The following is a 25,481-nucleotide window of genomic DNA, read 5'->3' as shown; positions in this document are numbered from 1 at the left end:
AAGAAGAGCAACAAAAAGAAAAAGGCCAAAAAACAAAGGCATGTCCATAAAAAAGATGAACATGAGCAAAAAAGAAATTTTATAACTCTAGAAGAGTTCATGCCAGAAAAGCTGCGTAAATTGACTATTGCTCATAATGAGGATCAAGTGTTGAGTTGTTGCATGGCTATACTTGCAGAAGAAAATCATAATTCTGCCTTATTGGAAAATGAAACTAAGGTAGATGATATTACTTTGCAAGACATGAGTAGGAAAATCGTTGCAAAGAAGGCAAAAGAAGCAAAGAACTTGAAAAAGCTAAGCATGACATTCAATTCGAAAAATCTTCATCCTCGATCAATAAGGAAATATGCAGTGATAGTCGCCAAAGTAAAGGTAATGGTGAACACGAGATGACACGAGCAAAATATGACATATTGGCTCATCTAAAATGCATCCCTGCTCTTTTGAGTGTCTACGATGCTTTACAAATGTCTTCTGAGCATAGAAAAGCTCTTCTCCTTGCACTAACAAGTCATGAATTTTATACGGAGCAGATAGAGCCAATTAAACCTACGTCACTTGAGGGAAATGCTTCTTGTATGGCATGCATTACTTTTGATGATGAAGATCGTCAATTGGGAGCCGCTTTACATAATCGACCTCTCTATGTGACAGGTATAATTGCTAATATTCGCATATGTCGCATCATGTTGGATTGTGGGTCAGTTGTTAATGTACTTCCTGTAAAAACATTGAAAGATGTTGGTTTGCAACCACGTCAATTATCTCCATCATCATTAACAATCCAAGGATTCAACCAAGTTGGAGAAAAAGTAAGGGGAAGTATCACATTCAAAGTGGAAATAGGCGAATTAAAGTCTGAGGCCGTATTTCATGTTATTGTCTTTCACACATCCTATAACGTGTTGTTAGGGCGACCCTGGCTTCATGAATATGGATTCATTCCTTCAACACTCCACCAATGCTTCAAGTTTTGCAAAGGAGGAAAAGTTAAAATGGTTAATGCAGACCCAAATCCCTTTTATGGGGAACAAGTGAATTATACTGATGCAAACTTTTACAAGCCAGCTAATGTCACTATATTAAAGTGGAAACCTGAGGAAGCAAAATGTTGTCCAAAACTATTGGAGGGCTCAACCTCACAAAAATCCATACAAATTAAACAATTATCCCCTATGAAAACTTCTCAAAAGGAAAAGGATAATTTAAAGGTGTCTTGCCAAAAAATAATCTTTAAATATACTCCTAAAAGTCAACGGGGAATGGGGCAAAAAGCATTATCACCTATTGAAGATACAGTCACAACCCTAATGAAAAGTTTCACCTTACCATTACGAAAGATTGATCAATCACTTCCCAATGGAAAAATGCAAATATCAATAACTTTTGGTAAAAATGGTAAAACAAACAAAATGCCTGTTACTCTTAGCAAAAGATCATTGACTATTGTAACTCCCAAGGCCTCGTTTGAGCCTGATGAGTTAACAGAAGAGGAACAAAGTATGTTTCTTGGTGATGAAATAAGTACATCGACCCCACGGGTGTCGGTATTCAAAAGACTCGGAGTAGGCACATCAACTCCACGAGTGTCAACATTTGAGAGGCTTGAATTTCCTTCTATTTCTTAACCAAAGGCATTTAGAAAGAGTAAGAAATGGCAGCTAAAACAAAAGAAACATTTGAAAATTACTTCTCACCAAAATGATGGGTACAAAGCACAAGAGGAGCAAGAAGATGTAGATGAAGAAAACTCAAGCTCAAATTCTTCAGAAGATTTTGTGGATATCATTCAACCCGCACCTCAAGAACTAGAAGATAGGGGCAAGCAACAGTTGATGATTTAACAGAACTCAATCTTGGTACCGAGGATGATCCAAAGCTTGTATTTTTCAGCTCGTTATTAAGTTAAGAGGAATTGCAAAAGTACAAACAATTCCTTTATGAATATAAAGATGTGTTTGCCTAGGGGTATCAAGATATGCCAGGCTTGGATCCAAATGTTGTGGTACATAGGTTGGCAGTATCAAAAGATGTTCCACCTGTGAAACAATCGCAAAGAAGAATTCAACCAGAGTTAATCCTGAAAGTTGAAGCAGAAATTGACAAATTGATAAGAGTTGACTTCATTCGAGAAGTTAAATATCCAAATTGGCTTGCAAACATTGTCCCCGTGTTAAAGAAAAATGGGCAAATTTGTATATGTGTGGATTATCGAGATCTAAATCGTGCTTGCCCAAAAGATGAATTCCCACTTCCCATTATTGAATTGCTAGTAGATGCCACTATTGGATTTAATGCATTATCATTCGTGGATGGGTTTTCTGGGTATAATCATATTAAAATGGCACCTGAAGATGAAGAACTCACTGCTTTTTTAACACCAAAAGGCATTTATTGTGACACAATTACACCATTTAGGGTTAAAAATGCAGGCGCAACCTACCAAAGAGCAATGACCACTGTCTTTGAAGACATGCTTCACAATACTATCGAATGTTATGTCGATGATTTGGTGATGACAACTAAAGAGAGGAGAAATCATCTTGATGACTTAAGGCAAGTCTTTGATAAACTTAGAAAACATCAACTCAAGATGAATCCTTTAAAATGTGCATTTGGGTTAACATCAGGAAAGTACCTCAGATTCATTGTTAGACATCGAGGAATTGAAATTGACCCCGCAAAAATAAAGGTGATTTTGGAAATGCTTCCCCCACGCAACTTAGTCAATTACGGGGATTGTAAGGAAGACTGGATTACATCCGAAGGTTCATCTCAAACCTATCTGGTAGATGCCAACCTTTCACAAGACTAATGCAGAAAAATGTACCATTCATATGGGATGAGGCATGCCAAAATGCTTTTGAAAGTATCAAGCGATACTTGTTACACCCACCACTGGTGAGAGCTCCAATTTTAGGAAATCAATTGATATTGTATATCATAGCATTAGATCGCTATTTAGGAGCATTGCTGGCACAAAATAACGAGGATGGAAAAGAAGTCTCCCTTTACTACTTAAGTAGAACTTTGGTAGGGGCAGAACATAACTATCCTACAATTGAAAAGGTGTGCTTGGCTTTAATTTTTGCCGTTAGAAAATTACGACATTACTTACTCTCGCACACTGTGACATTAGTGTCAAAATCTTACCCTTTGAGGTACATTCTATCGAAACCCGTGTTGTCTAGACGATTGGCAAAATGATCCATGATTTTGTTAGAGTTTGCAATCAACTTTGTCCCGCAAAAAGCAATAAAAGGACAAGCATTGGCTGATTTTCTGGCAGCGCACCCAATTCCAGACAATATGGAGTTGCATGAAGACCTTCCAGACGAGGAGGTTTTCACAATTGAAACCTCATCTTGGCAACTTTTCTTTGATGGGGCAGCAAAGAAGTGTGGGGCAGGCGCTGGCATTGTCTTTGTGACACCTTCCGGAGGACTGATACCTTACTCTTTTCATATTCTGGCTATATGTACCAATAATGAAGCAGAATATGAAGCGTTAATAATCGGTCTTGAAATTGCACTTGAAATGCAAATACAATCACTAGAGGTATATGGCGATTCTCTTTTGATTCTCAAACAAATTAATGGTGAATTTGTAGTCAAGCATGAGGCTTTAATTCCTTATTGTGAGAAGGCTAAGCATTTGATTGCTCAATTCCAAACTATCACGGTAAATCATGTCCCTAGGTCAAAAAATGGCAAAGCTAATGCTTTAGCTAAATTAGTTGCATCACTAACGCTTCCTGGTGAAAGGGATATTCAAATTACAATAGGAGAACGCCTTTTGTTACCCCAAATTATGGAGAGGAAAGAAGAAATAAGTACCATAAATTAGGTAACTTTTCTTGAAAATACAAACAAAAATGATTGGCGCCAACCAATTATTAATTATATCCAAAAGGGAGTTTTGCCAGAAGACTTGAAAAGAAGAGTGGATGTAAAAGAAAGAGCTCTTTGGTTTGTTTTCCTCAATGACACATTGTATAAGCGTTCTTTTGATGGGATGTTGCTAAGATGTCTTTCAAAAGAAGAGGTGTCACATGCGCTTCAAGAAACTCATGCTGGTACATGTGGTGCGCACTAAGCTGGCCCCAAATTGTCAACTCAATTGAAACGATTGGGTTACTATTGGCCTACTATGGTTCAAGATGTGATTAATTTTGCCAAATGTTGAAAGTTGTGTCAACTACATGGAGATTTTATCCATCAGCCCCCTCAACCACTTCATCCTTCTATATTGTCATGGCCTTTTGAAACATGGGGAATGAATGTAATTGGGCCTTTCACACCACCATCTTTCAAAATCCATAAAGACATCCTGGTCATTATAGATTATTTCTCCAAGTGGGCTGAAGTTGTACCCTTACGTGCAAAAGATGTCGCCAACATCATAAGAACTCACATAATTTATCATTATGGGGTTCCATCAAAAATTATATCGGACAATGCTCTTTACTTCAAATGTAAGACACTTGTCAAACTAATGGAGAAGTACAAATTGAAGCATAGTTTTTCAGCTGGTTATAATCCTTCTGCAAATGGCCAAGCAGAAGTATTTATTAAAGTGTTATGCAAAATCTTGAAGAAGATGGTGACCAAGAACAAAAGGGATTGGCATGAACGCCTCCCAAAAGCTTTATGGGCTTACAAGACCACTGTTAGAACTGCCACTGGCTGTACACCTTATAGCTTGGTGTTTGGGTCTGAAGCAGTGTTACCCTTGGAGGTTCAAATACCTTCATTAAGAATCGCTACTCAATTAATGACCCCAGATGAAAATGTGCAAGTTCTTTTAGCTGAGCTCGAGGCATTAGATGAAAAACGACTTGTTGTTCAACAAAAGCTCGAAATATACCAAGCACAAGTAGCTGGGGCATTCAACAAGAAAGTCAAATTTAGATGCTTTTCAGTTGGCGATTTGGTACTGACTGTAGAAAGACCAATTGTTATAACTAGAAGGATGAAAGGAAAATTTGAAGCTAAATGGGAAGGGCCATATGTTGTTACTAAGGTTTTCTTAAGAGGGGCATATGAACTTTCTGATTCAGAAGGTCGACGCATCTACCCATGTGTAAACGGAAAGTTCATCAAGAAGTTCTACACTCAAACAAAAGATTTTCACCTAATGTGTAGACCACACACTTATAAAAAAAGAAAAAAAAAAAGAGGTGTGCAATGAACTATGAAAGGCTTGATCCCACTTTGGGTACGTAAGCAATCTAGTTTATAACTAGGCCCAGCCACAAAAATAAAACAACTCATATTCCCCTTCAAAAAAAAAAAAAAAGAACTATGGAAGGCTTGATCCCACTTTGCGTACGTAGGCAATCTAAATAATATATATACTTAGATGCAGCCACAAAATCAAAATAGCAAAAATATCCCTTCCCAAATGAAAATATCAATGTTCATATCCAAATAACAAAGCTACTATCGATCTCTAATACTGATAAAAAAATAAATAAAACAAAACAAGATTCTAAACGAAAAATGATGATGATTAAGGTCTTTAATCTGACTTAAGGAATAAAGTCATAGCATTGTGGACTTTATGGAACTCTTCTTGTTGAATCTTGATTGTGTCGTTCGCTCTTTCAATTTCATAGAATCATTCCATGTCAACATTGAGTTTGGATCGCTTAATGTCTTCGTCAATCTGCTGATGATCCTTCAAGGAGGTTTCAAGACTAGAAAGGTCTTTTTCAATGGATGCCTTTTCAGTCTTGTAATCATTCCTTCTTCGTTGTAATTCTAATTTGGAGGCGATAATATCTGCTTCCTTGGCCTTAAGATCCTCCAACACTTTTTGCTTGCTTGATACAGATATGGACAAGTTGTCCATGGTAGCCAAATTTTCTTCGTTGCGACGAATTATATCATGGATGAGAGAGGAGTTGATATCTTTGCCATCTTCAATTACCTTGGTAGCTTCTAAACATTTTTCTTTTAAGCCAAATGAATTATGGACAGAACTGGTAAACCAAGCAATCACTGGTGGCTCAAAATCCATTGACTTACAAACATAACTCAATACATCAAGCTCCTTAATCACTTTAGCACTATACTTCAAAATGCTTGTATCGACTGAGAAGGAGATAGCAACTGAAGTATGGTCCTCATGATACCAATTATAAAGACTTTGGTATGTTCTTCTAAGTTCGAGTTGCTGATCGCCGAAATACACATAGATGAGATGGAATTGGGTGGAGCATCATTCTCATCAGGTACTACTTCTTCAGAAAAGTTAACATTGACATGATCAGCGGATTCGTTAAAATCAACAGGTGCATCAATGTCAAAATCAACATTATGAGGTCCGGTCTGAGAATTATGAGAGAACGGAAAAGTTACATCTTCGTAATGACTAGTTTCAGCATGTCTGGCACATTTTTTATTTCTTTTAAAATGAACCTTGAAGTATTGTCGCTATCTGATTCTACATCAGTATAATGAGTACCGACAAAATCATCAACTTGAGGAGTACTCTTCACAAAAACTGCTTCCAGGGAAGAATAAACTTCACGGATGTCTTTGATCACATATTTCGATTCATCTTCCCTAATAAGGTTGATTTGACAACATTGTATGTATATCTTTCACAGATCTTCCTAAATACGGAAGACAACTTCTCACACACCAACGACAATACAACCACATACATTGACCCATACGAGTAATCTTAGGGATATGAAAATGAATGTCAGTATTTCTCCTTAAAATCAAAACCCAAGCTCTGGCAATATCGCCTATCTTACATGGTGCCTTCCTGTGGATGCTTAAACAAAAGTTGTCTGAAGGAACACCTTGGTCAAAAACAAACTGGCAAGAAAATTTATTTGGATAGTATGGTTCCATATACATGTCACTTCCTACTCTCACAGGTAATAAAGAAGAGTGCATTGATATTAATAGCTCAAACATTTCGTTAGACAAGTCTGCAGCATCCAAATAGTCCTGATCTTCTTCTGCCAGAAAAGAGTATGGTCGATGGATAACATAGTCTTCCTCTCTCAAAATACGCGTAGTAGTAGTAGTAGTAGTAGTAGTAGTAGTAGTAGTAGTAGTAGTAGTAGTAGTAGTAGTAGTAGTAGTACATAAGGTTTAATTTATTTTTAGTAGTTATGATTATTATAGTATAGTATAGGTTTATGATATTAGTAGTCTTGTTTGTGGAAAATGGGGTGATTTCATAAGAATAAATTAATTATGATATTATTAAAAAGTGTTATGGATCTAGCCTACATAAATCCCAAAAGCCCAATAAGATTTTGGGCTTAGTAAATTCGAAATCAGCCTAGGGAATTAGAGTTTGTTATTTTATGGTTAGTTAAGATATTTGTAGATTAGGTTGTTATTTAGATAATTAAATAGATTTTCCGTAACTTTAGGGTCTTGTAACTTCTGACCTATTTTTGACCCAGTTATATTATGAATTTCGAAAAATAGTATTTCTATAAAGTTGTAGATAATTGAATTACCTTTCTAACGGTACAAAGATAGTCTAAATCAGAATCTTGTAACTCTAGTTATGTTGATTTTACTACATGTGAGTTTAGAGTTACGAGATTTAGGAAGTTAGAAGTTAGGATTCTATTTTATTTAAATTTAAATTTGGATTATAGTTAGAATGAAATTAAGTATTTTTTTTTAAATAAAAGAAAGTTCTAGAAACTCTAGAATCTTCCAGAACCACTAAGAGCATGACACTTGTCATAATCATGTTTATTTAAGGATTTAAGTATTTTTTTTAATAGGATAGTTTCACTCTTCAAACTCTATAAATAGGACCTAGTGCTCAGTCATTTTCTTCATTCTTCAAGTACTTGATCAGAGCCTCCAAGGTGCTAGTGTTAGTGTAGAGAGATACGCTTGGGTTTGGGATAAAAGCTTTATCATTCTAAGCTTTCTAAACACTTGGGAAGTGAGATATAGAGTGATTTCAGTGTTGAAGTTTAGATCAATCTATAAGATCAACCAAGGTATTCCAATTCCTAAGTTCAGTTCTTTATAATCCTTTAGTTTTCTTTAGTTTCTTTTATTCAGATCCTAACTCTTGTTTATGATTCTTGATTAGGTATTTAAGTTGTTGAAACTTAAGGTCCTTCTTGGTAAGTTTCTTCTTGATGGTTTAGTTTTCATATTCATCTCTATTCTTAGAGATTCTCACATTTTTCTACTGTTGGTTTATAGGAGTTTTCTAATCCCGCTCTTATTCTCAAATTTCCCGGCTTTTGGTAAGGAAAATAGGATAGTTTTTATATGCTTATATGTTATAATATGTTATGTTATGATATATATGAATACGTCTTGTAGTCTTTGGGGCTCATAGTTGCTTAGCTAGCAAACCTCAATGTATTTTTAGGCTTATAGTTGCTTAGCTAGCAAACCCCAATATTTTTATGTTGCTTGGGACTCATAGTTGCTTAGCTAGAAAACCTCAATATATTTTGAGGCTTATAGTTGCTTAGCTAGCAAACCCCAATGTTTACCATGGACATGGGTTAGAGTCATGATATATGTTTTATAGTATATGTTTTGATATAGTCTTATGTTTATGTTTTATGTTATATGATTGATTAGTAAATTTTCCTTGCTGGGCATTATGCTCACTCCTTTATTTTTAGTGTGATACAGGAAAATAGATACGGAGGCGAAAGGATTCTTGGAAGCTTGACATGTGTGTTGAGGCTGAATGGAATGGATGGGTTGCGTGTCGATTCGAGGACGACGTTATTTTTAGTCTTTTAAATTATGTTTTTATGTACTTTCCGCATTTAGTTTTGTAAAAAAATTCATTTAAATTAAAGTTATGTTTTATTTTAAAACAATGGGATCTCATACTGCACATTTATGTATTTCGAATATTTCCTTTGGAGTTTTTAATAAAGTTACGGATATTTCTTAAGTATGTTCTCTTCAAAGTAGTAGCTATGTCTAGTAGTTTTAATGGTCCAAGGTCTTAGAAATAGTTGGGTCATTACAAAAGATCATGAAAACGCTCACTCAACCAACCTATCACATAATGCATAGGTAGAAAACTGACCCTCTTCTTGACAATGTACGACTGATTGTGAAAAGCACGGTAAATATAACCAAGAACTGAAGGCGCAAGTGAAACTTTAGTTCCATGTGCCATTAATGAAGCCATATAAAATGTTTCGGCTCTAATTTTATAACCTGGAGTAGGAAAAACAAAATGACTCAACCATAAAGATAAAAATGTTACAAGACCATACTCTTTTGATACATTCAAAGGAAGAGAACGAAGGTCGAACCCTTAGTCATTTTTCTGTTGGCCAATTTTTTTAGGGGGTTTAGAATTCAAGCTCTCTTTAACGCCTTCAAAAATCTTCGTCCCTTGATAAAAATATTCAATCCATTGACCCCAGGAAACATCCAAAGTCTCTGAACGGTCATACGTACCCTTACCCTTCAAATAGTCACAGATTCGGGCGTGGGTCCTCAAAAGTTCAGAAATGGTAGAGCAATATGAATCACCCTTCATTAACTTCTCATTGAGAGGGAAAAATCCTCATAAGGTATACCTGAAATGGGCAAGCCACCAATAACTTTCAAATCATACAAAGAAATTCCCATTTCACCGCTACTATGATGGAAAGTATTAGATAAGGGACCCCAAAGCTCAGAGAAAGCTTGCTAATCGGAGAAAGATACATTGAAGGGGTATCTTGATACATAAACAGCCCCATAAGTCTCTGCATTCTTTAAAACAATTTGATTCTAACGCAGAATGAGTTCTGTCCACTCGAGGAGATATGACATGAATTGAACTTGCCCTTGAAAATGAAATTTATTACAAGCCTTTTTATCTTTCGAGACACGATGGAGGCTTGGAAAGAAATTACTACTTACTTGGTGAGCTAAATCCCCATCATATTTAATGTCAACATCTCCCAGAATTTTTTCTTGAAAATTGGAGCCATAGCCATGAACATGTTTAACAACATGGTCGTCAGATGAAGAATAATATCGCAAATCACCTGAACAAACATCCTCAATCTTAAATAGAGAAACAGGATCTTGGTGATCATTTGATGCTCGATACTCAGTCAATGATAAGGAGCGGCGATAAGAGGGCCTGATCGTTATTTCTTTGACAAATTCAACGTAAGCCTTTTCGGAGCCAATACCTCCAAGGTTAGACATATTGCATAAATCTTTCATTTTCCTTAAAGAAAAGAAGATAAGCCAGTATGTTTTTTCTTAAAAAAAAATCTCAAGCAATGCACGTGCTCATAAAAGACACGTACTTGCTTGAGGGGGCAATTGTTGAAAAAAACAAAATAGGGAGAGAAATAAGAATATAAATCAATATATATATAAGAAATATAATATATGTATATATCCACCTAACAAAAAAAAGAACATTATATATATATATATTAATAAAGATAATGTGTAGAGAGGTTTTGATTCAAGTGTAGTTAAAAATAAAAATAATAATAAAAAGAAGAGAGAGAAATCAGTATAGGTGAGAAAAATTAGGGGAGTTATCTCCACTCACCTCTTCCCACTTCGCCATTTATTTAAACGTGTTATGAAAACAATTTTAACTACAAGACTCTCTATAAATAAAAAAAGGAGGAGAAGAAAAGAGGGGATCGACATTTTGCATCAGGAAAGAAACATAGAGAAAAAAATAAAATCACAATATTTCTTCAAATTGCTCAAGGTTTCATAGGTAAGTATCTATCCCTAAATTTCTTCTTCTTCCTTGGCTTTCTCTTGCTCTATGATAGAATGCACTCATTTCTTTCTCTTCATCTAGCATGGAATGCACTCATTCCGCCTCCAAAAATTGATGGATGCACTCATCCAAAAATCTATGGAATGCACTCATTCCACCCCCAAAAATTGATGGATGCACTCATCCAAAAATCTATGGAATGCACTCATTCCACTACAATTCTAAGAAATGCACTCATTCCACTACAAATCTATGGAATGCACTCATTATGCACTTAATTGGTTTTTGGACTGTTATTCTGTCAAAGTTATCACAAAATCTTAACTTTGATGAATAAGCAGTTAAACAAAATTAATTGGCTGAACGAAAGAAATTGTCTAAAGTAAATTTCTTATAATCGTAGGCTTTCTAAAGTTAAATTGCAAAAGTTGCAACAACTAAAATGTCATATATTCACATGGATATATAATCACATGTATATGCAAAAAAAAAAAAAAAAAGACCACGTCAAAAAAAAATATAGTATGATTGATAAAAAGAACAAATCGTAATATATATATATATAAAGTTAATATGTATAATATATGTTTAATATGGTGTATATGCAGATATATATATATATATATATGTGTGTGTGTAAAATGATGTGCATACTGTTAAAAAAAATCAAAGTTGATCATTTATTACTTGAGCACATTGGTATTAAATTTGAAACGAGTCTCAATGCTCAACTGACTTAAACAAAAGTAAAATAAGTGTATATGCACTTTTAAACAAAAATATATATACATATATGTATGTTTGAAGTTTTGTGAACAGTCGAATTATGAATCAAACTCAAAACGAATATCTATATATATGAAGTAGAGAAAGAAACTATGTATACATGATACTTCAAAAAAACATGCGTATATGTATATACATATAAAATCACAAAAAAAAAAAAAAAAGAGATGTGTTATGCATATACAAAAATATATTTAAAAAAGGCTTATCATGAGTATAACAAAGTTGTGTGTGCTCTGTCATTGAATGACAGCTTATCATATGACTCACTTTTTTTTTGTAAAATTATTAAATAGACCGAGAGATATAGCTCATAATCAAATAATATATTAAAAAAACAAAATATCTCAAATTCGAAAAAAAATTTAAATTCGAATTTTAAGATATTTATATTATTTGATAAATTAAAAAATAAATACAATAAGATTTTATCTCAAAATTTTTAATTCAAATTTAAAAATAAAATTTGAATTTTAAAATAATGATATTATCTAATATAAAATTTTAGATTATTCCCTACAAATTTTGGAATAATCAATTAAAATATTGGTGAAATAATCTCTTCAAATATAAAATAAATTATTGATAAAAAAATATAAAGAGATTTCAAGACATAAAATTGTCAAAAATAATGACAACATTCTAAAACAATGTAAATGGTATAAATTTTTCAAATTCCAAATGAGCACATCAAAGCATGAGAAATGATCAAATTCATTTTAAATGGTATCTCAAAGAGGTCTTTTACCTCAACAAAATTCTCAAAAGAGGTCTTTTACCTCAAAATTCAAAAGTCCACTAAAAATAACTTCAAAACCATATAAAATGGTATTTTAAAGAGGTCTTTTGCCTTAAAATTCAATAACACTCCAAAGTATCTCTAAAAAAATAAGAATACCCAAATTTTAAAGTGAGGTTGTCAACCTCAAAAATTCTAAAATATCACGAAAATTCTGAACTATGTTTGTGTAATGACCCAACTACTCTAGACTTTGGACCATTAATGACAACTATACATAGACACTAATTCTTTTAATAAAACTTACGAAAACATACATTTGAAATAACATATCTTTATTAAAGTTTTAAAACTATATAAAATTCATAAGTAGGATATGGGACCCCATTGTTGTTAAAAGAAAAACATAACATAATTTTAAATAACATGAATTACATAATAAAGTGCGGGAAAATACATATAAAATTTAAAAGACTTCATCCTCGATCGAACTCTCGGTCCATTGACTCCATTCCGCCTCAACACACATCCCCAAGCTTCCAAGAACCTTTCCCGCCACTAAAGCTATTTTCCTGCACATATAAACAAAAAGGAGCGAGCCTAATGCCCAGCAAGGAAAACCTAACACATAAATCATATACATCATATTCATATCAACATATACTAAACCGTATCATAACATATGTCACATATACTATAATGGCCATTATTACTTGGGGTCCCATAAACTAAACAAGTCATATGTCCATTAGATTAGTGGGGCTTGCTAGCTAAGCAAGTCATATGCCCATAATTTATTGGGGCTTGTTAGTTGTATGGGTCATATGCCCAAGTCTAAAATTATACATATCATAGCATATTACATAACATAATCATAAGATAACATTTATCATAACATATAAATCATATCACATAACACATAAATCCTATCCTATTTTCTTTACCAAAATTACCGGGATATGAGAACAGGTTTGAGACCTTAGAACACTCATAAAAACCATTTATGACAGGGTGAGTATATTGAAGAAAAGTAATGAGAAAAATGGACGAACTATACCATCAAGAATATACTTACCAAAAACCTTATGTTCGAGATCTTAGATTTCCTAACCAAGAATAAAGAATAGAGTTAGGATGTTGAGTAGAAAACTATAAGAATTTTAAGGAAAGCAATACGGAAATAGACTAGAGTTTTGGAATACCTTGAAGGCTTCTATGACCGATCTAAACCTTGAACCGAAATGTGCTATAAACCTTACTTCCCAAGTGTTTGATAAGCTTATAATGATTAAGCTTATAATCCCCAACCCAAGTGTTTACACTCTCAATAATAACCTAGCAACTTGCAGCCTCTCAACTTAGCTTGATGAATGAATATATGGCTGGGTACTAGGTCCTATTTATAGAGTTTAAGGATGAAAAGATCTTCATTTAACTTGAATAAAAATAATGGCTTTTTAAGTGAAAAATATTTGAATTATCGTTCAGCAGAGGCTGAAGACTCGGTCAGAAAGATGCTGGACTTATCAAGAGGTTAAAGATTAAGAATGGGAACATTTTCAAAAACTTTCAAAAATATACTAAGGAGCCGATATATCGCCTGGGCCAGCATGCCTGAGGTGATCGTGCGAAGTTTCGTGTTTTTCGTATCCCCGTACTACGACATATCGCCCCCTATAGCTGCGATATATCGGCATATGTTGACTATTTAATCACGAAATTGCACATTTTCAACCTAATTTGAATTGAGAAAACAGCCTTGACTAAGTCCTCTAACATTTTCCAAGCTGCTTACAGACCCTAGGATATTCAAATATTAATCTTAATAAACTTATTCCTCAAAAATACTTAATTATCATTAAACATACACATGACAAGTGCTACTATCTTATTGGGTCTTATCTAAACCTTATAATATAATAAATATTATCATCAATATCAGTCATATTAATCAAACCTTAGGTTAAAATTAATATTCTTAAACTATAGGTTAAACTTAGAAAATCTACAAGTGCTACTATGAGTGTCCAATTAAATCCCGGTCTGTACCAAAATCCACAGTCATAAAAATACTACTACTATTACTATTATACTACTATCTAACTAGCTAAGTAAATTTCTTGGACTCTACAGTTTGACTTGATTCATCTGAAGGATACATAGGACACTTAGTCGCTAAAACTAAGTGCAGTCACATGAACAACAAATTCCCAAAATTCTCAAATATCAAACACAACTCTTAAAATTCCATAAAAGGTCATTTACCTCATAATTTTTCATAACTTCCAAAACACTAAATGATTCCATGATATGGTCATCTACCGGAATTTCATAAATTTCTAAAAATACCATGAATTCCTATGAATGGTCATTTACTGGAATTCCTCCACTCATTTTCCAAAATATCTATCTAGAACTACAAGTGACTTAATTCTTCATAAAGAAGGTACGTAGGCAAATCAGTCAGTCAAATTTACTGAGTGCAGTCACAATTCCAAATTCCTAAAATAATTTCCCAAAATTACACAAGTACTTAATATCATCATAATTGGAATCAAAAGGTTTTCCTTTAAATAAAAAGGGTAGTAATTAAGAGGTTATTCTTATAATCTTGGATGGGTCGAACTCAAATTAATAAACTCTTATGCTATACAATAGGCATAGGTGAAATTGTATTTGGCAATAATTTTAATATATTAAATTTGAAATTTTTGCTCAACAGTCCTCAACCATTTACATCAATGAGTTCCGAAAACAAAAGTTTTCAACCTGATCCTTCTGACAACTCATAATGAGTGAGTCAAAGAACTCATATGACATAAACAAGAGTTCATAATATGGATTAAGATCAATTTCTATTTGATCATCTTATTGATATATTTAATTAATACTTATAAAGTAAATGGTATTATTAAATATTAATAACATATCGGGTCCTGTTAATGTGTAACCTCTTTATGAAATGTACCTCAACTAAGATGTCCAACTACATCAGTAATCTAGATCTAGATTATATGTAATCATAATACTCGTGATTACAATATTTAATCCTAAGATTATATATAACTTTATCTTACTACAAACTATTTAAATTCGGTCATGACAATCTTAATCCTCTCGTACCAATACAAGATTCTAGTCACAATAACGAATTTGTGAATTTTCTGATATTCATATAACATTATTCTAATAATAACAACAAACAAACAATATATGCAAAAATTCATTTCATAAAACACTATTCAAAACATATTCTTTAAAGGGCACTAATCACAACAGTAGAATCCTTGCTGGTGGAGGTGGTGTAGCTCTTCAGGCATCTGAAACAACCAAACCATGTAGTGAGCGCCTTGAACAGAAGAAAGATAGGCCAAAACGAGAACCCCTAAGACAAGTGCTCAAGGAGTGGATGAGAAAATTAATTCTAAAGAACTGGGGTGTCCTCAGAAACAAAGAATTGGTGCCGGAGAACACCACCAGAAATTTTCCAGATTCCAGTCGAATGTCCACTAGTACGAAAAATCACAAGAAGGCCTAAAGTAGTCCATTTGGAAATTTTTTAACATAAAATGGTCTCAACAAGAGTAAAACGAGGTCAAAATGACCTATAAATGCCAGAAATCACTAGCTACTAACACATGCAACTATTTTCAACCCAAAAACTCAAAACAAAAAAGGAGATAGCACACTTACTCGAGATGTAGCGCCTGTAAGTAATGTGTCCCTGCATACATGAAATTATTTCTTCTCGTTCACCCAGAAGTATGAAGATTCTCTCCAGCCACCCGGGTCACCGTAGTGCAAGAACTAATGATTGGGTTTGGGAGTAATTAAGGAGTTTTGAGAGAGTTTTGAAAGCGCTGGTATTTCTGAAAATTTCAAATGATAAAAGTGAACAAGATAGAAGCAATTCGCACGTTTTATACTTGAAGGACTTGGGAAGGAAGCAACTCCACCCTGACTGTTCATCACCTACGAGGTAGGCTATCGAGCATGATCCAACGATCACAATTATCAAAGCATGAATTGTGATCATTAGCATGGAAAAAGGACGCCTCAGGTACAGGGCAAAGGGACAATTTGGGTACAGATTGGACGTCACAGGCGTGGAACGAACTCCTCATTAATTGCACTGATTTATTGGCCCAACAATGGGGTTTACCTTTTTGGAGTGCAACGTCATGAAGTGCCAAAGCGTCACCCCCCAAAGACCTTTGAAATTACTCTTCTCAAATTAAGTCTCCACTGTCCAAGGACAAGTGAAGACTTGGGGGGAAAATGTTGTCCGTGATTTCATCATTGGACATGCAGCATTCATTAGAGAAGTATTAGGCTCCTTAGGAGCTAATGAAGTCCTGTAGAGCTCGCCTGGAGTTCCTCAGAGAGTAAACTCCTCCCAGTGCGTTATAATTCGTTTCCAAGCGTGGATGTCTTCAAGTTAAGCCACGTCTTAAGGACCTCCATTGTGGTCCTCCCATCTTCTTGGTTAGTTAGTCCTCTATGTCTAAAAGTTTGTCCTTGAGACCTGGAGAGAATGCCAAGTTTCCATCACAACAACTTTGGACCACAAGCGGCCGTTTGACAGCTTTTGGTACCTCGAGTAGTGGTGTCGAACCCGTACACTTGACAATTGGCATGTCCTAATGTACCGCCTGACATGGGGAAACGTACGGCTGCGTTATGACTTTGTTAGGGGCGTGTCTCTCAAAAAGTGGTGGGCTACAACCTATGAATTGGGTCCCGTACGATACGCCTAGGCCCACCACCATAAATAGTGCACTTGGAGGTGTTAATTTGCATTAAACTCCCAAATGAATGGGAGTATTTGTATTAAATCCCCATTTAGGAAATTAAATGTCCCAATCCACTATAAATAGGGCTAGGGCTTCCATTGTAAAGGGACTTTTGGGACCTTAGATCCTTGGACATTTTTTATCCCACTTTTTGTACTCAGACCAATATATACGCTGCCTAAGAAACATTTATTGTAGCTGGACAACTCAAGTTCAAGAACACTAATACTAAAGCCTCGTGAACCATGGTTGTTTTTTAACCCAAACCACGTAAATCCTGCGTCCCTTTCTTACATTTCTTTAAGTTCTAATTTCATTAGTTGGTAGCAAAAAAGACAGTCAACAAATAATATTTTATTTTCTTTTAAAAATAAAAATAAAATGAGAAAAAATATAAAAAATGAAGTAAAAAAAAAAAAACAAAAGCAACACTTTTATTTTCTATCATTTTGTAGTTTTGTTTAAATGTTAAATCAAAATAAACATTTCTACATCTTTTTGTAGATAACTTATTAAAAGAAAAAAAAAAGTGTTTTATTTTCTATTTTTGGCTCTATGTGTTGTATTGAAAATCCCGAAAGTTTTTATGTCATTTAAACTTCAAATAATTAATTAGCCTATCTTTTGATTAATATTTTTCTGAATTTATTTTCCGAAAAAAGTTAACATCAGTTTTTGAGTGTTAATTGACAAATTTCCAACTTCAAGAGTGTCAACCCCTAGCCTGAAATTATTTTCAATACATTTGAGACGAGACTTTATTCTTTGGTGATTTTTCAAAATTGTTAATGTTACAAATTGTGGAAAGAATTATATGATTTGGTGCACACACACACAACTCCTGAATTACAACTTTGATAGCTCTAAATAACATTTTCTAAATTATCGCTAAACATTTTGTTAGATAATTTTGCATAATTTGATTCAATCTTTCAACTTGATAATATTTTTATCCCTTTGAATTGCTAGGGGCTAGCAATAAGCTATTGGATGTTGAATTTGAAAGTGAGACCTTATAATAACTTTAATTTATATTGGAACTACTATAGAATATATATATATGTGACGAAAGTTACACAATATTTTAGTTTTAGAGAATATATATTTTCTAATGAAAATATTGGAAATGAAACAATATGATTGATAAAATAAAGTTACAACTCTAATGCACAAAATGCAAGTAAAATAGATATATGAAGAAGTAGAAGAGAAGAAGATAACAAACTCAAGACAATAACAATACAAATAAAATAAGAACAAAGAAGAACAAAAGAACGAAATAAGAACAATAGAAAATATGAACAACACTCTAATACTCACACCACCTCAAGTGAAGAGTAGTGGTGATCACTAGACTTGAATAAGGTTCGAAACCTTTGTCCAAAAACTTATTTCCCCCTATTCACTTATCATTAAAAGATTCTCAAGTTTAGAAATAGCTCTCTGAAATTATCAAGCCTTTTGTTTTTCAGCCAAGTGCTAAAATAGATGAAAAAAACTCTGATTCACAAGTGACCAAATAGTCTCTATTTAAAGTGTTTTGACACACCCTTTGAATTTCAAATTCCACCAACCCCATTGGTTGTTACCAATGTTAAATTGGGTGTTTATGGAATTAAAGGGAAGATTTGAGAGTTACTTAAAGTGTTCCAAACATTCAAATTGATGAAAATACAAAAATGGAATTTAGCTGTCAATGTCTTGGGCCACAACCTGGGATACTCTAGGTCGTGGCCTAGAGCTTGTAACCTCCCAATTTTTACACTTTTCAACAAAAACGTCCAAATTATTCTCCATTTGATTTTGTAACTTCCATACACCTAATGGGAGTCAAAATCACTTCTCCAATAAACTATTCAACATAATAGCTCATGAAATTCAATTTGAAAATGCATAACTCTTTATTTTACACTTTAATAGGTGATCTTTTGGAGGTTTCAAATGGTTACTAATTTTGTAAGATATGTAACTTCCAAAAGTATGTTACAAATTTGGACAAACACATTTGTCCCACTTATTTGTAACTCTCAAATTATGTTACAAAAATGTGACAAACTCATTTTGTCACAGATATTTAATCTAACATTTAATAAATAATATAACATTACCCCACTAGATTAAACAATACTTCTTTTGAAACACTTACTTAATCAATCAAACATTATATTAAGAATAAAATATTCTCCCACTTGATTAAATAATTACTCTCTCTCTATAGAATTCATTGCATTAGTGCCTAAAATAAAATTTCTTTCGACTTGAATTTTACTTTAGTTTAATTATCACAAAGTTTGTTAAAATTTTGGTTGCGAAAGTATTGAACCACTATTCCTCAATAACAAACCGATGATAATATACACACCTTTGCTATGCTCACTTGAGAACCACTTGTCTCGCTTTACACAGTTAATGGCCATATGCACATTCTACTCATAGACTTTTCTTGAGAATGACTCCCAATTTTTATGAGGGGCGGCACCACCCCTAGGTCTTTATAGGTAGAATTCTTACAGTATATTGTGACCCTAAAATACTTGTCTTGTCAAGATTGAGTTCTAATAAAAAATCTTTCAGTTTTAACCCTTATTTTGGTAATTCACTAGTACTCATATCTCAGATGAGACACATTTGAGTACTACTAATATTCACTTGACTGACTTGTTATTACTGTTGGGAAACTTATACAGGATCTTTATTTATTTTAATGTAAATCTAATATTAAACAAATTAATATAAGATAACCTAGAACATGTTTCTAAAATTGAATTCAAAGAGAAATAATGATAAGAATACTTACATTATACGCAGCGGAATGAATGAGTCATTCCTTCAGTTTCTCTCACCCTTGTATCCTTTCTGTCGCAGAATATTACCAAGAAACAGAACCGATCTAAAATTTTCTTCACAACCTTCCAAAGTATCTTTAGAATCACCAAGACTAGGGTGGGCAATTCTCAACACATGAGATAGTTACAGAGAGAAGAAGAGAAAAGAACAATAAGGCTTAGAAAATGACGTATGTTTAGAGAGAATCTAAAATCTATCAGAAACTTGTGTTTCAAAAATCTGAACTTATGTTTTGACTTCTCTCTTAACATTCCTTTTATAGACTCAATTAGGTCCTTTATTTAATTATAAAATAATAAATTAATAGCCAATTAACAGCCCTCGTTCGAAATTATCATGGGTTTTAGGCCCGTGAAATTTCTCATTTGATTATAAGCCTATTGGACTTAAGATCAAGGCATGTATTATTTTCTATTGATTTAATTAATTAAATAATTATTTAAATCCTTTATCAAATTAATTATTTATAATTTGAACCTTGATTTAAACTTATTTATTAATTTAGATACCAATTTATCTTAATTAATAAATCTGCCCTAATTTCTCTTTTCTTCTCAAAATTACATAACTCCGTGAAACTATCCAAAATTGACCTGGTCAACTTTGATAATTCTAATTGATAATTGAATCAATTAATTGAGACTATCTAGATGATTTTATCTAAGGTATAGTGGGGAAAATAGGCCTATGAAATCAAGCTCCAATATGCTATCATAAATCTAACAAATAAATTTACTAACTTATTAATTCCCCGTGACTCCACTAAAGACTTGGAATTGCACTCTTGAATTCATAGAACGCTCTATGACAAATATAGATACGCTATTAATTATCCATTGTTACAACCATAATTGTCACTTAATCCTCTATAGACGGTCTACAATGAGATTGGACTAAATTACCGTTTTCCCCTCATTGTATTTTATCCTTAATATACTTAGTTCCTTGTAAATGATATTTCAAGAAACTAATATTAATTACTGAAATGAGATCTCTATCATTTAACACCTTGAACCAAACTAAAAGAAAACCATTGTTTCACTTCTTCATCAGAAGCTATAGATGTTCATATCTATGATTAACACTCCTACTCAATTATACTACCGAGTTCCCAAGATGTAAGTTTGGGCAAGTCCGTAGGGTAAGCTAGTAACGAACAAGTCAAAGAACTCAAATAATACAATCAGTTAGAATACTAACCACTCAGAATTGAAACTGAATTAACCTATGGTCAACTATATGATATGACTAGAATAGATAATAACGATATATTTACTTATCCTATCAACTGTCAATATTGGTCCTGTCCGATGTAACAAATACATCCGATCTTATCTACTTTGATAATGTTCTGGAAAGAACATAACACCACAATGTGTAAGTAGATCATATCGTAAATTGGCAAGTAAGTGTGAATCTTGTGCACTGACTAATCTTAGGACTAACTTATTTTGAACATATAATCATATTTATATTCCACTGTGATTACGTCACTATAAATACGATTAGCTATATTCTCGGGATTTAATAGAAGTTTATATTAAACAAATAATCTTGAAAATAAAACATGTGAGCAAAGTGATTGACAAAGTCAAAAAATGATTTCTATTCTTTTATTGATAATAAATGAGATTACAAAGAAATTGAGTTTTAATTATGGCATCAAACCCAAACAATTACCTATTGAACCTAACACTAGTTTGAGTAACTAGTGTTACGAAATGTTACCATCAAATGTTAATCTCCTTACGGAGTTTAGGTCCCATCCCTCAAGATGTACTAAATCTTTTGTAAAAGATTTAGTTATTTATCAAGTTTTCAATTAACTTCTCAAAATTTATTCCATTTTGAATCACTTCTTTTCTTATACATGCATCTCTCATTATTTTATTCAAACTTTGTGCTAGCTATAGTTTGAATAAAATAGTTACACCTTTATCAAAATATTGAATTTGACCATAGTCTTCACCCCCACTATTTTCACACTTTAATATCCAAGATAATATATTTTATCTTGATTTGAATATAGAAATTCTTTCTATAACTCCCTTTATGTTTTAAATTGATTCATTCTTGAATCAAATATCTCACAAACAAGAACTTTGGACATCATGCATGTCTAGATTATTAATTTTATACACATATAGCTAAAATAATTTAGAATGTGGAATTTCAAATCACATAACTTGTGTGTATACATTTTAATAAGATAGTGAAATTAATCAATCATTTCCAACAAAAAAAATTGACTAACTTTGGAGCATCACCCCCACATTTCTCACATATAGTGATAATAAAATATCACTTTAAAATAGAAAGCTCTTCATTTATATTAAGTCCTTTGCATTATCCTCCAAGATAAACTAGACTTATAATTCCAAAAAATCATCGTGATTCCTTAAACTACATGATAATTTCACAATAGATCAAAATAAACAAAACCTCAATGTTAGTTTATTTGATTGATTTACTTGCAAAAGTAAGACACACCCATTTGAAAGTAACCTTAACTTGGTTTGCTTTCTTTTCATATTTCACAAGATGAAATAAGTAAACACAAATACAATGTGAAAATTTCTCAAACAAATAATCTCTCATTTTCTCTTTTAGTTTCTAAATAATCTCAAAATCACTTAAACAACTTTTGTGCATTTTCTAAGAGTCTCTTTGAGATTCTTTTGAAAACACCACTTTGACAACCATTGATTTTCTAATCAAAATCAATTTGTAGATGTCAATTTTCAACACTTAAATCAAAGAAAAATAAGCCCTCATTGATTTACTTAAATGCTTTAGTTTAAAATTATCTCCTCATTGAGATTAATTTAAACATATCACCATCTGTAACAAAAATGAGTTAAATTCTCTTCAATCTATACACTATTAGTGTAAAGATTCAAAATTTCTTTTCCAATTTTGTAATGTCTCCTTATTGAGACATAGAATATTTAAGAATTATTGTCACTACATAATTCTCAAACATTTTTCTCTTTTTGACCACACTTTAGACCTCAAGTCTATAGGTCTATATGTCATCCCATAATTTTGGATCCATCATATCCATTTTTCTTGCAATAGCAAGGCACATCCATCGAAAGATGTAAGTCCCTTAGGTTCATCTTTTCCTATCTCATAAAATGAGACGCTCATCTCTTAAATGGGAAAATTAAAATTTCCAAATAATATTTTTACTTTTTGTTATTCACAAAATATATGGTAACTCATCACAACATAATAGGATAAACAAATTCCTATTAGCATTACTTTAATTATCATATAACACACCGTATTAATATGATAACTCTCACACACACATACACATGCATATTTATATATCATAAATGGCTGAAACCCAAGATATTGAAATATATTCTTGTATGAACCTCATTCATGAAATTTTATTCTTCTCATTTCTATCATTACATTAGAGCCATTAGATCTTCTAAGAAAAAACAAAGAAGAACATTACCTTATCTTACCACCTTTTAAAGTTGGATCCTCACAAGATCTCTATGGTTTCTCCTTCCATTAAAAATGAAAGAATTTGCTTTTGATTGTTAGAGAATATATATTTTCCAATGGAAGTAAAGGAAACCAAACAATAGGATTGATAATAAAGTTACAACTCTAATGCACAAAATACAAGTAAAATAGACACATGAAGTAGTGGAAGAGAAGAAGATTATAAACTCAAGACAATAAGGATACAAATAAAATAAGAACAAAGTAGAACAAAAGAATGAAATAAGAAAAATAAAAAATATGAAGAACACTCTAACACTCACACCACCTCAAGTGAAGAGTAGTGGAAATCATTAGACTTGAATAAGGTTTGAAATTTTGTCCAAAAGCTTATTTCCCCTATTCTCTTAGCACTAAGGGACTCTCAAGTTTAGAAATAGTTATAAAGAATTATCAAGCTTTTTGATTTTCAGCCATGTGCTAAAATGGATGAAAAAAAAAACTCTTATTCACAACTTACCAAATAGTGTAATGCCCCAGAATCCCTAACGCGGTTTAATGGCTGGATTAGTAGGCCGGGAGGGCCATAACTGTTTAATTATGCCATTAAATGATAATATGCATGTTTATGTGAATTATATTATAATGTGATGTTATATGCATGCATGTGAGTCCACATGTAGTTATTATGATATTTTGGCAATTTGACCTGTTGAGGGCATAATTATATATTTGTATGCATGTCGGTGACATATTGTTGAGACCACATTATAATGTGGATAGGTTTGAGCTATTTGGCATGAGACGATCTTGGAATATTAATTAGCGGTCTAGTCATAACAGGTTTAAGTTCGGGGCTCGGGATGAGTCTCGGGGTGATTTTAATAATTAGAGCGTTACCGGGAATTAAAAGGTAATAGGATGTGAATTATTGGTGTTTGAGATTATCGAGAATAGCGGGAATTGGAGAGCGTTAATTACGATTAACGAGATAAGTAGGAAATACCAATTTTGCCCTTGGGAGCCTTTAGAAACCCTTATTAGACCTAGGGGTATTTTGTTCTTTTCACCCCTAGGATTGATATAAGCCATTTTAGGTTGTGAAAGAAGAGGAAAAACAGAGTAAGTTCAAGAGCCTTCCCGTACCTATCTTTCCTTCAGCTCTCTTTTTGATTTTTGAACCATTCTTGAGGATTCAAGCTTGGGAAGTAAGCCTTGGGAGTTTGGGAGAGTGTTCCACCATTGAAGAGCATCATAATTTGAGTTTGAGGTATGTTTCTAGCCATTAAATTCCCTGGTTTGCCCTGTTTTAGTTCTGATTTGCAGTTGGGATTTCTAAGTTGAATACTTGGTTTTGTTGGGAGTTTTGGCTAGGGTTCTTATGGTTGTGATGCTTGGGGTATGTGAGGATGGTTTTTGGGTTCATTTGGCACAAAAAATGGGATTTGGAAGCATTGGAATCAGGTTAGAATCGAAGGAGTCGAAGAAGGAGGTTTCAAGGGAGTGTTGTTTTGGGGGTAGCGCTACAGCGCCCACCCTAGGGCGCTATAGCACTACACAGGATGTTTTTGGGCATTTTGGGGGTTCTGAGTATAGCGCTGGGGCACTATTGAGCAGCACTGTAGCGCTACTTTGTTCCTCCAGAATCCCGTTTTGAGTGTTTTTAAGGGTTTTTTAGCTCAGGGTTTCAATACTTAAGGCCCGGGATCGAATCTACTCACCGTGTGGGCATGTTTCCCGAGAGTGGGGTTTAGGTTAAGACCCTTTCAATGTTGATTTTCATTAATGGAGGTTATAATTGGTTGTGATTAGGTAACTGCTAAGGAACCAAAAGGTTGATCGTTCTCAGGAGTCGTTCTTATTATATTTCTCGCTCGAACCTGAGGTAAGAAAACTGCACCCTGTATATATGACATGCATGATTGTTGTTGAGGCGTGTTGGTTGATAAATGAGGACATTGATTGCATATTAAATTCTAGCAGATGTTGTTTACTTGTGTATGGCACTGATTAGTCAGGGACGGCACTGGTCGCGTATCACTGACCTAAGAGTCAGAAACGGCATATGCGTCCTGAACGCAGGGCCGAATGAAGATTAGATCTAATCGATATCAGCATTGAATGAGTCCAAG

The 25,481-nt window shown here is 33.3% G+C and overlaps 1 protein-coding gene across 1 annotated transcript; it reads left to right on the top strand.

Annotated features, from left to right (window-relative positions):
- The first annotated feature begins 1,981 nt into the window (after positions 1 to 1,981).
- LOC133806112 (uncharacterized) lies at positions 1,982 to 3,849 on the top strand. Its single transcript, XM_062244245.1, has 2 exons — positions 1,982 to 2,771; positions 3,227 to 3,849. The coding sequence occupies exons 1-2, from the start codon at positions 1,982 to 1,984 to the stop codon at positions 3,847 to 3,849; spliced, it is 1,413 nt and encodes a 470-aa protein (XP_062100229.1).
- Positions 3,850 to 25,481: the final 21,632 nt, after the last annotated feature.

The sequence above is a fragment of the Humulus lupulus genome, chromosome X (assembly GCF_963169125.1).
Source record: "Humulus lupulus chromosome X, drHumLupu1.1, whole genome shotgun sequence".
NCBI classification, from domain to species: domain Eukaryota; kingdom Viridiplantae; phylum Streptophyta; class Magnoliopsida; order Rosales; family Cannabaceae; genus Humulus; species Humulus lupulus.
Note: the sequence above shows the minus strand (reverse complement) of the source record. Positions and strands in the feature narration are given on the sequence as shown.

Bases quoted from the DNA above. Each gene is read 5' to 3' on its own strand.
- LOC133806112 (XM_062244245.1), top strand. From the start codon at position 1,982: ATGCCAGGCTTGGATCCAAATGTTGTGGTACATAGGTTGGCAGTATCA. The intron at 2,772-3,226 runs GTTCATCTCAAA...TGATTTTGTTAG, and splicing joins AGACTGGATTACATCCGAAG to AGTTTGCAATCAACTTTGTC.